Raw genomic sequence first — 17359 nt, forward strand, 5'->3', positions numbered from 1 at the left:
AACTCCCAAACTCAATGACAGAGTGAAAATCAAAGCTAGACAACAATCATATTCCCAGCACAGCAATGTATGAGATATTGACTGAAAATGCTGCTTCCAACTACAAACCTACAGGATGAGAGAGTTTCTGCTTGCATAGAGACTCCAGAAGGACGAGTACTGTACGCATTTGATTTTGTCCATGTTTTCTGGGATAAGCACATGAAGTCTTTGTCTCTTTGTCCAAGACAACAAAGTTTTGAAAGTCTATTCGAGGACTGTTAACCATGCTGAAGATAATAAACTCTTTATTTCTCTAACCTGCTCCTCTCAGTTTTCTTTCTCTTTGAAACTTTAACCTGACGCCCACAGCAGCAGACGACACACTTCACATCATCTTCACATCATCCTCAGATCATCTTCACATCATCTTCACATCATCCTCACATCATCTTCACATCATCCTCAGATCATCTTCACATCATCTTCACATCATCCTCACATCATCTTCACATCATCTTCACATCATCCTCACATCATCTTCACATCATCCTCACATCATCTTCACATCATCTTCACATCATCCTCAGATCATCTTCACATCATCTTCACATCATCTTCACATCATCTTCACATCAACTTCACATCATCCTCACATCAACTTCACATCATCTTCACATCATCCTCACATCATCTTCACATCAACCTCACATCATCTTCACATCATCCTCACATCATCTTCACATCATCTCCACATCATCCTCACATCAACTTCACATCATCTTCACATCATCCTCACATCAACTTCACATCATCCTCACATCATCTTCACATCATCTCCACATCATCTCCACATCATCTTCACATCATCCTCACATCATCTTCACATCAACTTCACATCATCTCCACATCATCTTCACATCATCTTCACATCATCCTCACATCATCTTCACATCAACTTCACATCATCTTCACATCATCTTCACATCATCTCCACATCAACTCCACATCATCTTCACATCAGCTTCACATCAGCTTCACATCAGCTTCACATCATCCTCACATCAACTTCACATCAGCTTCACATCATCCTCACATCAACTTCACATCAACTTCACATCAGCTTCACATCATCCTCACATCAACTTCACATCATCTTCACATCATCTTCACATCAGCTTCACATCATCTTCACATCATCTTCACATCAGCTTCACATCAGCTTCACATCAACTTCACATCATCTTCACATCAGCTTCACATCATCTTCACATCAGCTTCACATCAGCTTCACATCAGCTTCACATCAACTTCACATCATCTTCACATCAACTTCACATCATCTTCACATCATCTTCACATCATCTTCACATCAGCTTCACATCAACTTCACATCATCTTCACATCATCTCCACATCAACTTCACATCATCTTCACATCATCCTCACATCAACTTCACATCATCTCCACATCATCCTCACATCATCCTCACATCATCCTCACATCATCCTCACATCATCTTCACATCATCCTCATATCAACTTCACATCATCTTCACATCAGCTTCACATCATCTTCACATCATCTCCACATCATCCTCACATCAACTTCACATCATCTTCACATCATCTCCACATCAACTTCACATCATCTTCACATCATCCTCACATCAACTTCACATCATCTCCACATCATCCTCACATCATCCTCACATCATCTTCACATCATCCTCACATCATCTTCACATCATCCTCATATCAACTTCACATCATCTTCACATCAGCTTCACATCATCTTCACATCATCTTCACATCATCCTCACATCAACTTCACATCAACTTCACATCAACTTCACATCATCTTCACATCATCTTCACATCAACTTCACATCATCTTCACATCATCTTCACATCAACTTCACATCATCTTCACATCTTCACATCATCCTCACATCAACTTCACATCATCTTCACATCATCCTCACATCATCTTCACATCATCTTCACATCATCTTCACATCATCTTCACATCATCTTCACATCATCCTCACATCATCCTCACATCATCTCCAAATCATCTTCACATCATCTCCACATCATCCTCACATCATCTTCACATCATCTTCACATCATCTCCACATCATCCTCACATCATCTTCACATCATCTTCACATCATCCTCACTTCATCTTCACATCATCTTCACATCATCTTCACATCATCCTCACTTCATCTTCACATCATCTTCACATCATCTCCACATCATCCACAATTTAGTCTTTAGTCTCCAGAAAACCAAACCAGACGATCCAACAGCAGAACGCTGCCAGGAAACCAGCAGGCGGATCAAATCAGTTCAAGACAAACCAGACTCAGACCAAACCAGGGTTCCCACTCACTTGGACATTAAATTCACTTTTCAATGACTTTTGAAATTTAAGGATTCAAAAAAAGTAATGTTTTGGTGTAAGACATGACATCGGTCAGGATCAGAATCACAGAGGCTTTTCCTCCTGATCTTGTCAAGTCAGTAAATCCTGGTGAAGTCCTGCAGGGTTTCTCTATCGCAGGACAGAGTGGAGCCATGCTCATTAGGGATGCACCGATATGGAAATTTTGGGCCGATACCGATAGCCGATTTTTCAAACACCCCAATCGGCCGATACCGACAGCCTGCTGATATTTTGTTTCGTATTGACCCATTTGTGCCCTGCCAAAATAATCTATATTCTGCCCTTCATTATACTTTGCAATGAATATAGATTTAAGGATCAGCTTTTATTGTAACAACTTTCACAAAACCAAAAATGCCTTTTTTAATTAAAATAAACAAATAACATATTGTTACCTCACGCTGATAGGCTGTCCTTCCATTCAAACTTGAACGTCTTTGGAACAGATTAGTGATGCAGTATATGTTAATGAGTATCGGCCACTGCCATCGGTGGATTTAATCTTATCGGCCGATGAGCCGGTTGTAGTCAACAATGCAAAAATCAGACATTTCCGATATTCAACCGATGTATCTGTGCATCACTAATGCTGATGAATCTGGGTTCTATGCTTTAAGAAAACATGGAGTACTTTCAAGGCCGTCCATTCATTTTCAAAAATGTTGAAGGCTTTGTTTTATTGGTTTTTTTTAAAATCCAAAATCTAGGAACCCTGCCAAACAGCAGCAGCATCACAACATCTCAGTCTCTACACAGACTGTTAGGAAACAGCATCAACACACTGGAGCTGAAGAGTTTTGACCAAACAAGATCAAACCAGATCGCCACCAACTGACATCTACTGTGTGACGCAAAGTTTCTGACCAGAACTAAATCAAATGAAAAATTTTCAATTCAATAATTCAATCTATTCCACAAATTGTAGAGAAGTAAGAAGCAGAGATGAAACAGGTCTGAAAATCACACTTCTAACACATAAACACTAACAAAGCAGATTCTAAAAACGCCTATTTACAATTATTAATAAACATATTATTTTCTTCGTTCCAACGGCATAAGTTTCCTCTGACCGGATTTCGGTGTTCCACTTGTTCAGACTGAAAGGTTTAATAAACATAAAGAAAGAGATTTTTTATATATTGTCAGAATCTGCTTTGTCGGCGTTCCTTTATGTGTTAGAAGTGATTTTCAGACTGTTCCTCCAGACAATGGCAGTGAATGGAGAAAGAAAAAAAACACAATTCTCCAGTCTGCTCTACCAGAGCAACAGATCACAGAATCACTGATTTTGGGGTTTTTATCATGGAGGAAGAGACACAACCCAAGACTCTACCAGAGTCACACAGAGATTTAACTTACAAAGAAAGGACAGTAGGGAAATTCACGTCTACAGACTGGATCCTCTAGATGTTAGAGATCCAGATAAGGATGAACTTCAGGCAGAGATTTGTCTCCTTTCCACAAACTGAATATACTGTAGTGTTTCTGAGCAGAGTCACTCACCTCCAGCCATGGCGGTCTTGCCTTCAGTCGCCACCGTCACCGCTGTTGTCGCCACCACATACTTCACTCCTGTGGAGAGAAGATCAACTTTAAAGGAAAGCTCAGATCTTCTTCACTGTCAGATCTGATCAGTCTGTGATGTTCAACACATTCAGGAGTTATTTAGTGATGAAGTGTCATTTACTGTTTTGGTGAACCCACTTTCCCTCAACCTGCCTCGTCTGTTTCTACTGAAGTTAGGGATATACTACGTTTCCCAGAATGCCTTTCAACAACCTCCAGACACGGGGAGTGAGAGAGCGATAGTGATGGTGAGCTACACCATGGTAAGAGTAGCTGAATCCAAATGTCCACCCTCCGGACTTCAGTCATACGTACCGTGACGTGTTCAGCATCATCACGTCAAGTCTGCGAGGGGCCAGACTGCAAGGCTGTATGAGCCGCTGACAGACAGACCTCAAGTCTGTTTCACTCGTTGCCGCGGAAACGTTCGAAGCAACAGTCTAGCGACAACTACAGTCATGTACACGGTGATCACTGCAGCACTTGCGTATGTGACAAGATATAAATCTCATTTAAAGGCTTGTTTTGTGAGTGAACAAAATGATACTCATACATTTCTATACAACATATAGGCTACACACATTCAAACACAGAAATGCTTGTAAATAAGGACCGGACTATGGCTAAATAAATTGGGTATTTCTCACATTGGAAGACCTTCTTTTGTTGTTTTTCGGCCATTTTTCATAGCCTGGATATTTGGCATTACACTGCACAGCTTTTATAGGCTCCCATCACTTAAAGACTACAATAATAAAATGCATTTTGATTCCCTCTATAGCCTATACTTCTACATATTTCTGTGTCATGATGTGGTTGAATATTATTTCCGGCCTACATGATTCAAGTAACGTTTTAATAAAGTCATTGTTTTACACATTCATAATAAGTTCTTTTTGTTTTTTTGTTCGGCAATTGGAAAAACTACAATGTCGCGTCCGTATTGCAATGAATTATGGGTAATTAAATCAGTGAAGTCTGGTGAAGTCTGCACCCCAAGCGGACTCTCTGAAAGTCTGCAGAAAGTCCGCCTGAGGCCCCTTGTGGACTGGATGGATTGTGGATTTGGAGCCTCAGCACTCAGACTTCCTGGGAACGCACCGCAAAGTCTGCGAGTCTGCAAGAGAGGTGAAGTCCGGACATTTGGATTCAGCGATAGTGATGGTGAGCTACACCATGGTGAGAGTGAGAGCTTTTGCAGCTGAGAAAAGTGAGAGTCTCCTCTTCCTCTTCCTCAAACTCCAACCTGCCTTGTTGCCACATTGCATTCTGATTATTTTTTCTGATTAATCAATGAATCACTTAGTCTATAAAAGTCAAAAATAATGACAAATATCCATCACAGTTCCCAAAGTGATTCTTCAGATTTCCTCCTCAGTCTGACCAGCAGCCAGAAAACACAAAGTATTAATTTAATAATGAGATGAAACAGAGAAAAGTTTTATCATTTGTGAAGCTGTAGCCAGCAAATGTTTGGTATTTTTACTTGATAAATGCCTAAAATTATTAATCGATTATCAAAATTATAAACAATTAATTTTCTGACAATCTACTAATCGAATAATCGACTACTAAAAAAAAGAAACAAAACACCAAAGGACCCGAGCGAAGGGAAGCGGCGGACCTTTATCGTTGATGGCGTAGTAGTAGAACCTTCCGGGCGTGTTCTCCGCCGCCAGCCGGTACCACAGCGGGAAATGGTCGACGGTGAACAGGTTGTCCTTATCAGACGGCGTCAGGAACCTCCTGGTGAGGAAAGTTCAGGTTTGGTAACATTTTACTTTACAGAAGCTTCTTGTGCTGGAAACTGCTGCAGGAGCAGAAAAACTGCTGGTCAGCAGGCAGCTGGCTGCACTAAAACATTACTTACATAGTTTTATCATGTACTTATAGTAAGTAAGTAAGTAAACTTTATTTATAAAGCGCCTTTCAAAACCAGGAGTTACAAGGTGCTCTACAATGAAAACATTAAAAAAAAATAGAAAATAAAAAAGAAAGTTAGAAACAGAAAAGCAGAAAATAACAAAATATAAACATTAAAAACTGCACAGAAGGCAAACACACATTACAAAACAAAGTGCTTACAAAACAAGTGAGTTTTTAAAAGCTTCTTAAAACTCCACTGACTGTGTTTTTTATGACTAAAGGAAGACGGTCCAGAGAGTGGAGCTACAGCTGAAAAAGCTCGGTTAGTTTTAAGCCTGATTTTGGGACAGACAGAAGGCCTTGGTCAAAAGATCTGAGAGATCTCAGTGAGCTCACTGTGGCCAAGGGACACAATAATTCAGATATATAAAGTGGGGCCCATGTAGTGCTTTGTAGGTGATTAAGAGAATTGAAAAATCAATTCTGCAGTCGATGGGTGACCAATGTAGAGTGGCCAACACTGCTGTAATGTGTGACCTACAGTGTGTATCGGTTAAAAGTCTAGCGGCCGCATTTTGGACCTGGAGCCGAGACACAGAGGAGCGACTCAGGGTGAACAGAGAATTACAACAATCAAGACGGGAGGAGACAAAAACATGAATGATCCTGATGATGATGAATGATACTTATAATACTTTCCCATATAGATTAATACAGTAAAGCTTTCACCTTCTCACTCTTGGTCGTCTTGGAAACACTTATCTCAACAGTAAAGGCTTTCAAACAAATGAGCACAAAATCAAGTTGATTTTGTCTTGATTTCCCCTTTAATTTCAGTTTTAGGTGAAGAGGGGCGGAGCTTCCACTGACTGACCAGCAGTCTGGTTACTGAAGTGTTTTTTGACTTGGATTCCCTCATACAATAATTTCAAAGAATATGATAAAAAAAAACAAATAAAAAGGATATATGTGGCAGTTGTAGTAAATGTTATTGTGTGTGTGTGTGTGTGTGTGTGTGTGTGTGTGTGTGTGTGTGTGTGTGTGTGACTTACTTGGCCACTCTGGTTTCCACTCCAGCGTATCTCATGATCCTCATCAGGCCGGCTCGAGTCCCGAGGAAGGCCGTCTCAATGCCTGTCTCCACCCTGCACACACACACACACACACACACACACACACAGGAAAAGAGAGAGCCAACAGATGTGATAAGACAGAAACAAAACACTGACAAGAATTAATTATCTGTTTGCACAAAAGCTTGTTTTTGCGTCTCCTGCTCCAGGTGAAATCCTGACAGAGCGACCACATCAGAGAGAGGAAGAACCAAACACACACACAGTAAAACACTTCAGACCAGCAGGTTTCCACAGTCTGCAGGTTTCCACTCCTCCCAGACCCTGCAGCAGCTGATTTGTGAGTTCATCAGTGAAATCAGCTGCTGCAGGGTCTGGTTGTTGGGTCTGGTTGTTCATGTTTTAAAACTGCTGGTTTGGACCGTTAAAAGGCAAGCAAACCAATATCATCTAGTATTTTTTTCCTATACATAAATGAAAGAAAAATGTTGGGACACTTTGGCTTTGAAAGCTGCAGCAACGAGCCGATTTCCTCACAGAAACTATGAAAGTTTCATCTAATCTGATCATATGTTGGTGATCAGAGATGTTCTGATACCATTTTGTCCTTCCCGATACCGATTCTGATACCTGAACTTGTGTATCGGCCGATACAGAGTACCGATCCGATACCGATATTTTTTAACAGCTGTATACTACTAACCCTGTATGGATGTGATATGATTGCTATCATTGTGGTATGGCCTGGCTCAGGTTAAACCACTTTGTAAAACATGAACAAATACATAAAGAGAATGAATCGCATAGAACTTTATTATCTAGTTTGACAGCCAGTCGTAACTGAAAAAGAACATAAATAAATAAATCTAGGAATAAATAACAATTCCTTTAAAAAACTGTTAAAGTGCAGCCACAATTTAGTAAAATAAAAGACATTTCAAATTTTAAATAGTACAGTAACAGTATAAATTTAGTATATAAGTATAGATTTTCGGGAAAATGGACGTTTTATCCGGGTGAAACTACTTTAAAGTTGATTTTTTTCGGGGCTAATAAATTACGTGATACTGGATCAGTGCATAGACTCGCGTACTCGCCGATACCTGATCCAGCATGTTAGGCTGTATCAGAGGCATTTCCAATACTGGTATCGGTATCGGAAAACAACTCTATTGGTGATCTATGACTTGAAGCTCATTCTGCTGTTGCACTTATTGAACAACGACCTGAGTGTCAGCTAAATGCCTAAAGTGTAAATGTAAATGTAATATAAATGTAAATGTAGTTCAGTACTTTATTTCCATCTCAACATGGTTGATTGGGATTTGTTTTGTCAAGCTCACTTAAAACAGACAGAGAGAGAGAAAGAACGGTTCAAATTAACCAGAAGACGTAAAAAACCTAAAACACACAGAACACAAGGTAAGATGTAAGAAAGAAGCGAATAAAATACCATAAAATGAAATAAAATACCACAAATAAAATACCATAAACTGAAACATACTGTATGTACCATAGGGAGAAAGTACAGTAAGTACCACATGATGTAAATGTAAACGTTAAGTCTCCTCCTGTCTCACCCGTCTCCGTCGTTCAGCATCAGAGCGTTCCAGTAAGCCTCCAGAGGAGCCGTTACCACGGCGTCAAACAGCGTCTGCTGCAGCAACACCTCGTCGCCTAGGCAACAGACAGGAGCCTTTTCAAACAAATGTCAAACTGTTTTCTGAATTTGTATGGAATGACTGAATTCATTGAAGTTGAAACTGATTATAGAAATCAAACTCGTGATGCTCTTACCAAGTTTTTATCCTATTAAAACCATATTGCATTGAAAAGTCCTAGATATTTAGTTTTCTTTAAGATATTAAATTGATACTGGACTCTTGATTTGTTCTGACTTGACTTGCTGTTCTACATTTAGACTTGAGACTTGACATTAATGACATGGACTTGACTTGGACTTGACTTGGTGATCTACATTAAGACTTGAGACTGACTTGGGACTCGAGCAAAGCTGCCTTGGTCACTCCTCTGAGACAAACTCCTGTATATCTACTGGACTTGGTGGATATTGTGATTCTGATTCTGAAGTCCGAGAAATATCAGTGACAAAACAAACATGGAGGCAAAACAACTAAATTGACCCAGAAATGCAAGATTCATCTCCAATAGGGCTGCAGCTAACGATTATTTTCATTGTCGATTAATCTCTCGATTATTTTCTCGATTAATCGATTAGTTGTTTGGTCTATAAAATGTCAGAAAATGGTGAAAAATGTGGATCAGTGTTTCCCAAAGCCCAAGATGACGTCCTCAAATGTCTTGTTTTGTCCACAACCCAAAGATATTCAGTTTACTGTCATAGAGGAGTAAAGAAACCAGAAAATATTCACATTTAAGAAGCTGGAATCAGAGAATTTTGACGTATTTTTCTTAAAAAATTACTCAAACCGATTAATCGATTATCAAAATAGTTGGCGATTAATTTAATAGTTGATAACTAATCGATTAATCGTTGCAGCTCTAATCTCCAATATCTTTTTGTAAACAGTGTTAAAGTGTTTCGGGGGTTTGGTCCTGTGATGTGTGTGTGGAAACTCACACTCCAGGTCGGGCTCCTTGCCCAGCAGGTAGCGGATCGCGGCCTGCAGCTGGCTGTATTTGCGGTGGTGCGGGTCGATGTCCGTCTCACAGTACGTCCTGAGAGAGAGGAGAGGAGAGGAGAGGAGAGGAGAGGAGAGGAGAGGAGAGGAGAGGAGAGGAGATCTGATTTAACTCAACTGAAGCCAGAGTGAACAGCTGCACAGAAACCTGGCTCGGATGTTACAGGAAACTTTATCATTGGTGTTATCAGCTGATTTTGACTCGACTTCCATCAAACCATAACTGACTGAATCAGAACAAACCTCACCTACACCAGTGATTCTCAACCTTTTTCATATCAAGGACCCCAAATTTAGTCCACATTAGAGCCACGGACCCCCATTTGATGAGATTTTGTCTCTCAGACCCAAATCTGAGAATATTTTTATTGTTAGATATGATTTGTTCCAGAACTCCATGACTATCTGTATTGTAGGTAGAGAGATAACAGAGAAACTATGATCAGAACAGTCATTCTTCTACATTCTCTAATTGTGTTAACTTCTTGCAAATGAAATAATGCTGAAGTTTAACAATTCATAAATTTGCCTGGGGACCCCCTGGAACCCCCTCAAAGACCCCCAGTGGTCCCCGGACCCCTCGTTGAGAACCACTGACCTACACTACACTACACTTCAGCAGTGGTGGAAGGAGTATTAACATCTCCTACTCAAGTATTTTTACTTTGCTGATATTTTACTGAAGTAGAAGTAAAAGTTCTGGTGTAAAGATCTCCTTCAGTAAAGTAAAAAGTGTGTGATTTAAAATGTCCTCAGAGTAAAACCTCCTGAGTTCCTCTTTAGAACAGAGAACGTTGTCAGCTGTGATCTTTTCCATGTGATTCTAACAGGAGAGAGGACAGAGTTCACACTAGATTCTTTTCACTGGAAACATTAGAAATGAGGAAATAAAGTGCAGAAACAAAGTAAAGTCAGATTCCTCTTCTCACTGTGAATGGATCCACAAATGGCCAAATTACGACACAAAATCTGTCCTCTGTAATGGATGGGATTTAAAATGTAGTGAAGTAAAAGTAAAATTACTGACTTAAAAAAGTACACAAAAAAACAACTCAGTAGTTACTTCCACTCTTGCACTTAAGCAACATCCTAACCAATGATGCTTGGTTAAATATTTATTTTGTTTATAGAATAATTTGATTGATTCAATGGTGTTTTCTGCCTAAATAAACTGCTTAAAGGGAAATCTACTGTGTTTCTTATTGGTTGAGGGTTAAAGGGATTCAGACGTACCACTCCGAGGCGATGGTGAGGTCGGGGGAGGTCAGGTCATGCAGACCTGCGGAGGAAAAAACCCCAAAAACAATTCAGTTAATTTAAATTCAATTCAGTTCAAAATGCCTATTGTCCTGGAGGGGAAATTTGGTTTACAGTAAAATTTTTATTCCAACCAAACACTACAGCAGCTGATTTCACTGATTAACACACTTCAATCAGCTGCTGTCACTATGAAACCAAACCCCTTAATTTGATTCCTGAAATGTCCTTAATTTCTCCATTACATTGACATTAATTATTCATTAAAAATAACATGGCTTTAAAAAAAGTAAAGTTAGTATCCTGGGTTTATAAGGGATTTATTCATGGGCTGGTTAAGGGATTTTTCCTGCCTTTTGTGCAGGTTTACAGGTTATTAATGGAAAGTTCCTGTCTCCCTGAATTTTACATTAAATTAGAAAGTAAGGAGTCAAGGAGTTTAAGGAGGTCTTCGATGGGATCTCCTCCATTATAACTCCCTTAATACATTTTAAGGGGATTTTGCACGAATTAAAGGGTGAAGTAATGTAAATGTAAAGTTATTTTAAGGGATTACTGGTTCGTAGAGTGCAGTGATTGGTTGGGAATAAAACCTGCGTACACATGGCTCTGGACAGGATATGATCACCGGTTTACAGTAAAAAAAAACACAAACTAAAAATACAATAAATATAAAAACACAGAGTATAAAAACACAATACAAGCATAAGAAATCACAGCATATACAGATAAGCATCAGCTGATGAGACCAGACAGGAGTCAGAGCTTTCTGCCTCCAGCGTTAAAGGAAAGAAAGGAAGAGGATTGTTCACGCAGGGGATTGTGGGAATCGCACCTTCCTCCACAGACACGTTTCCCATGAACATCAGCTGTCCGGGGCCTTTGGTCAGAACCATGCCGAAGCTGAGGAGACAGGAGGGGGAGAGGTGACTGGACTGCTACAACATGCTGCTCTCTAGTGGCCAAATCACACAAATACAACTGAACGGACAGGTAAAAAGAATACACAGAGGTTTTGGGAGATTGTCCTGTTGGTGATGAGAAGAGAGACACCAAAATCATCCATGGGTCCCCGGGAGATCCTTGGCCCTGATGCATCATGCTAACACTTTAGCATTCACTATGTTGAGTGATAGTAGGTGAGAAAATGAGAACTTTTAGCAGCTCTAAAGCTAAATGATAAGTGATTTTAAATGTTAAGTTTACAAGAAATATGAAAATAAAGTAGTGTTTTGAACTGCATGGACTACCTTTCCTGTTTCAATATGAAGTGAAGGTGGTGGGCGATGGGAGACTGTGTACAGATAAAAATCACTGCACAGCGGATGAATATGTGGTTTCTCACATTAACTATTTGCGAATTTATTTTCCTGGTCACATCAGCTATGCTGAGTTAGTGTTTCATTTTTAAAGATGAATCTACAATACATGCTATAAAAACCACTAACAACGTTTACTATTCTTAATTTAGACAATGCTAGTGGCCTACAATCACTCAATACTGTATGCTAAAGTGTTAGCATGGAGCCTATATCACTATACTGTATAATAACTGATAAATACTTGAGTCTGGGAAAAAAAACAACAACACTTAAAGCAGAAATAAATCATATCAGACTTCAGACTTGAAACAGCACTTTGAACATGTGTTTTAGCCTGTTGATGTGAAGCTTTACCTGAACGGCGTCTCGTCGATGTTTGTGTAGAAATAATCGTTGACGAGGTACAGAGGTCTTTTCTGTTGGAGAAGAGAACCAAGTTATACTGAATACTGTCATTCTCACTGTAGAGGCTGCAGGTAATTTATCACAAATCACCAGCTGAGTCTCCATGATGGAGGAACACTGTAGAACTGTGTGTTAGTTAATAAAGTGTAAATGTGTGTGAAGCAGCTGTCAGCAGAGAGCAGCTGAGTCAGCTTGTTGTGGTGTGGCTGTAGATCCATTCAGTAACGTTCTCAGTAAAAGTGAATAGTGTGATAAGGTGGATTTGTTTCCAAATGTAGGTTACTGTGACACAGTAAACTGTCTTGTCTTTAGCCCTAGTCTCTACTCCAAAACATGAAGAGTTGGAGCTTGAGAAGAGTCAGCTCAGTTAACCTGAACAAACTGTTAGCTCGCTAACTAGCCAGCAAACACACTGATGTTAATGTGAACACGCTAACGCTAGCTGCTACTAGATAGCTAGTTAGTCTACGAACCAGTAATCCCTTAAAATAACCTTACATTTATATTAATTCACCCCTTAATTCATGCAAAATCCCCTTAAAATGGGGAGGGAGTTATTAATGGAGGAGACCCCATTAAAACCTTCTTAAACTCGCCTTAATGTTTGATATTAACCTTAATTTTTGAAAGCTATGTTATTTTTAATGGATAATTGGTGTTAACGTAATGAGAAATTAAGGACATTTCAGGGATAAAATGAAGGGGTTTGGTTTGGTAGCATCCTCCCTCCAGGTTTCATCAAAGTCTGACCGGTGTTACAGCAGTTATGACCTTTCAAAGTTTAAAATGTTGACCTGTAACTACAGCGCCCCCATCAGGCCAATCGTTATGTTATATTTTTCAACAGCAGAACACAGAGCCATCATCCTCCCTGCATCAACTCACTACCTGATCATTTGAAATCTGCTGCAAACTTCACCACTTTTAAGAGAGTTACCAAATCCTCCTGGTTAACTCAGCAACAAACTTGTACTCATGTCTAGTTTTCTGTAGTTATGTTACTAATAAATGTGTGTTTTATGGTATCTTGTTGTACTCAGTTTACCTCTTTTTTTCCTACTTCCTCCTTTTTTTTTTTTTTTTACCTTGTGCTCTATTGTATCTTGCTGTACTCGGTTTACCTTCTTTTTACCTCACTGTTTTAATCTCTTATTCTCACAAAAGCCCTTCTAGGGACGGGTGTTGCAAATTAGCATCCGCTATGAACACTATGATACTTGCATCTGATAGCTGTTCTCAGTTTGTCTGTATATATTGTATCTGTCCCTATCAAATAAACCATAAATAAATAAATAAATCATCCCTCCACGTTTTGTCAAACTCAGACCAGCAAAACAGATATTGTGTATTATTACTTATTGATGAACAGCGTATTGATTGATGGATTGATTGTAAGCAGCACTCACCCCTTTATCCACAGAGGCTCTGAAGGGCAGAGTGAGGCTGCCTGTCTCTCCCTTCACCATGGCTGTCCTGAGCTGCAGGCAGGGGACAAAAACACTTTAGTCCAGAGTGACATGAGACCTTATTTTTTCTTAGATAATAAAATTAGATTCGTTTAGTTTAGTTTTATTTTTTTTTGCGGTTAATTATACACAATAACAACAAATACAGTTATGAAAGTGGTTTATATAATACTAAATCATTATATCAAAAATAAAACAAAATAAAACATTATATTGTCTGACCGGAAAAAAAAGGTGTAGGCTGAAGCCTAAACTTAAACTAAGGGCATGTGAGAGAGATAATGAAGATAATGTATATGTGTGTGTGTGTGTGTGTGTGTGTGTGTGTGTGTGTGTGTGCCTACCATCTCCTCTGTATCCTCCCACTCCACCTCGGACAGATCCACACTGTTGTAGTTTGGCTTCGGCTTCAGTTTCTTACCGTCTTTATACTGTAGGAGAGAGGAGGCTAGTGAGTGTGAGTGTGTGTGTGTGTGTGTGTGTGTGTGTGTGTAGTGCTGTCATGATAAACACTCCCTACACCCTACATGATAGAAACATCTATCATGTACAAATGGGAAAAAATGGGAAAAACTATCAGTTATAAAGGCATGGAATTTTGAGCTTTGATATGTCCTGTTTTTGTATTCTTCTTTTCCTGTTTTTCACTTTTTTTTCTTTTTTTGCCTTTTGTATTGGCTTTATTTATTAAAAACTGTAAATGGAGTATATAATACTTTATCATGTTCTGTTCTTTTACGTAACTGTTCTTTTACGTAACGTTTTATTTATGTATAAGCTTATATGACCATACCTGCATTTGTTTATATCAGTTAGACTTTCTCTACCTTTTTTTTCATAACTGGGCTGTGATCTCCATTCTCTCTAGTTAATGTAAACATAACAAATGTAAAACAAAGTATTTTTATTTTCTCTTTTCTGAAGTCTCTACATGTTTATGTTTTTTTCTGTCATTTCTGTGTGTTTAGTGTTGTATTGTTATTTTTGTTAAGTAAATAAAAAAACATCTATCATGTACATTTATCTGGTACACAGAAGTACCTCATCCCTTACTTCACAACTTTAATTTAGTGCTTCACTCATGATACTTTATTTAATTCTACTATAAGGTCAGGGTTTTCCTATGTGATGAAAGCAGAGCTGCCTTAGGGCCCCTGGGCAAAATGTAACGTTTGACCGGTCTGATGTCCAGAGGTAAAACTCACCAAAGGTCGAAGGTCAGGATGAGCCAGGATGTAGCCGTTGTTGGTGATGAGGAAGGCGTAGCCGTGAGCTCCCAGCTGAGGAGGAAGAGGAAACACAGCGACCCAAAAGGTTTTGACATTTTAGTCCTCAGTGGCTCACTGTGACTGAGCAGGTAGAGTTCAGTGCCTTGCTCAAGGACACCTGGACACGACTCATGGCTGCTGATAGTATGTATTGGCGGGAGCGTATCAGGGTCCTAAGTTCCCCAGTTCAATATTCTGTTAACACACATTAACCCTCCTATTGTGTTCGGGTCAAATTTGACCTGTTTCAAATTAAAATATTTCATAAATATTATCCAGTTGTTTTTTTTTATTGGAACAAGGCTTCAAAACAGCTATATAAACACAACAAAACCAATGGTTATCATTTTATTTGATTTTGAAGGTCTCATCTTTGTTACATCTGTGGAGTCTGGGTGGTTCTGTGGATAAAATTCTACTCAAACTAGACTCAAACTCTTGGGAGAACATCTTTTCAGGTTCCCATTATGTGCCATATAGAGCTGGGGAACATAGGACCCTGGGAACACAGGACCTTGGGAACATAGGACCCTGGGAGAGCACATATTTAGAACTGGGGAACATAGGACCCTTTGTCATGTTCCTATTATGTGCCATATAAATCTGGGGAACATCGGACCCTGGGAACATAGGACCCTGGGAACATAGGAATGACTCCCCACTGACATGAGGGTGAGAAGCTAATGACAACATTTTCATATTTGGGTGAATTATTCCTTTAAGTACGCCACATACAGCCACATGGGAGGCGGTGGATCTAGACATTAGAGAGGCAGGCTTTTCACTGTAAGGTTGACGGTTCGAATCCCCAGACACACCCACTCTCCCTTGAGCAAGGCACTGAACCTTCAACCTTCAATAACTATGAATGTGAAGCAGGGTGGAGCTCTGTCAACCTTCCCAGTATAAATAAAGCTTTACAAACACAATATTCATACATTCTCTTTTCTCATTTCCTGTATTGGACAGAAGCAGAAAGTGGAAGAGGAAGGAGCAGAATGAAAACATTTCTATTTTCTGCTGCACCCACCATGTATCTGGGAGCGAGCTTCATCACCTCCATCAGCGGGATGTCAGAGCCGACCACGCCCAGCAGGATCCCATGGGACAGCTGGAGAGACGGGGGCGACACGGTCACTTATGGACACACGGACATTAACAATACAGAGTTGAGACTTCTGAAGATATTCTACTTAAAGGGAAACTCTTCCACTGTTAGATAATACAGGAGTCATGAAGCACAAGTCAGCATGTTAGAAACAAACATGGAGGATGTCAGGATTTCAGCTAACCTCCAGAGGTGCACATGGGATGGAAAAACTCCAGTGAAGTAAAAAAACATGGCAAAATTATACTACTGATGCTTTAAAACTAGAGCTGCAACGATTAATCGATTAGTTGTCAACTATTAAATTAATCGCCAAATATTCTGACAACCTGTTAATTGGTTTGAGTAATTTTTTAAGAAAAATAAGTCAAAATTCTCTGATTCCAGCTTCTTAAATGTGAATATTTTCTGGTTTCTTTCCTCCTCTGTGACAGTAAACTGAATATCTTTGGGTTGTGGACAAAACAAGACATTTGAGGACGTCATCTTGGGCTTTGGGAAACACTGATCCACATTTTTCACCATTTTCTGACATTTTATAGACCAAACAACTAATCGATTAATCAAGAAAATAATCGACAGATTAATCGACAATGAAAATAATTGTTAGTTGCAGCCCCATTTAAAACCATTCTGCTACAAACACTGTGAAAGTAGAAAGTCTGTCCAGGTCTTAAATCAATGTGACACAACACCTTATAAATATACACTGTGTTGAAAAGTAACACAAATGTGTCTTGTGCCACACTGGACTGCACTGACCGTCTCCTTCTTCTTGCTGAACACCGGCATGGCGACTGATGTCATCAGCAGGAGACTCTGGGCCTTGGTGGCGAAGAGCTGAGCGACACAGGAAACACATTTTCATTATTCTGCAGCCGTTCCTGCTGCTGCAGGTCAAAGAGACGATTAAAGATGTTCAAAAGGTCGACACA

General features: G+C 39.5%; 1 protein-coding gene across 1 annotated transcript in view; it reads right to left on the minus strand.

The window, feature by feature from the left end:
• Positions 1-17264, minus strand: part of cacna2d4b (calcium channel, voltage-dependent, alpha 2/delta subunit 4b) — a gene marked incomplete at its 5' end in the record, with an annotated part of 57302 nt that extends 40038 nt beyond the window's left edge. The window contains 13 exons of the mRNA XM_071543043.1: positions 3934-4002; positions 5621-5742; positions 6915-7007; positions 8516-8612; positions 9538-9635; positions 10832-10877; positions 11691-11758; positions 12532-12593; positions 13989-14060; positions 14393-14479; positions 15254-15328; positions 16347-16427; positions 17187-17264. Of these exons, the coding sequence (XP_071399144.1) occupies positions 3934-4002; positions 5621-5742; positions 6915-7007; positions 8516-8612; positions 9538-9635; positions 10832-10877; positions 11691-11758; positions 12532-12593; positions 13989-14060; positions 14393-14479; positions 15254-15328; positions 16347-16427; positions 17187-17264 (1048 nt within the window). The remainder of the gene's footprint in view (positions 1-3933; positions 4003-5620; positions 5743-6914; positions 7008-8515; positions 8613-9537; positions 9636-10831; positions 10878-11690; positions 11759-12531; positions 12594-13988; positions 14061-14392; positions 14480-15253; positions 15329-16346; positions 16428-17186) is intronic.
• Between the last annotated feature and the right edge of the window lie 95 nt (positions 17265-17359).

Source organism: Centroberyx affinis, unplaced genomic scaffold, assembly GCF_046629955.1.
Source record: "Centroberyx affinis isolate AG114_WGS23_722 - 3 ecotype Tasmania unplaced genomic scaffold, CSIRO-AGI_Caff_v1 ptg004210l_1, whole genome shotgun sequence".
Taxonomy (NCBI): Eukaryota; Metazoa; Chordata; class Actinopteri; order Beryciformes; family Berycidae; genus Centroberyx; species Centroberyx affinis.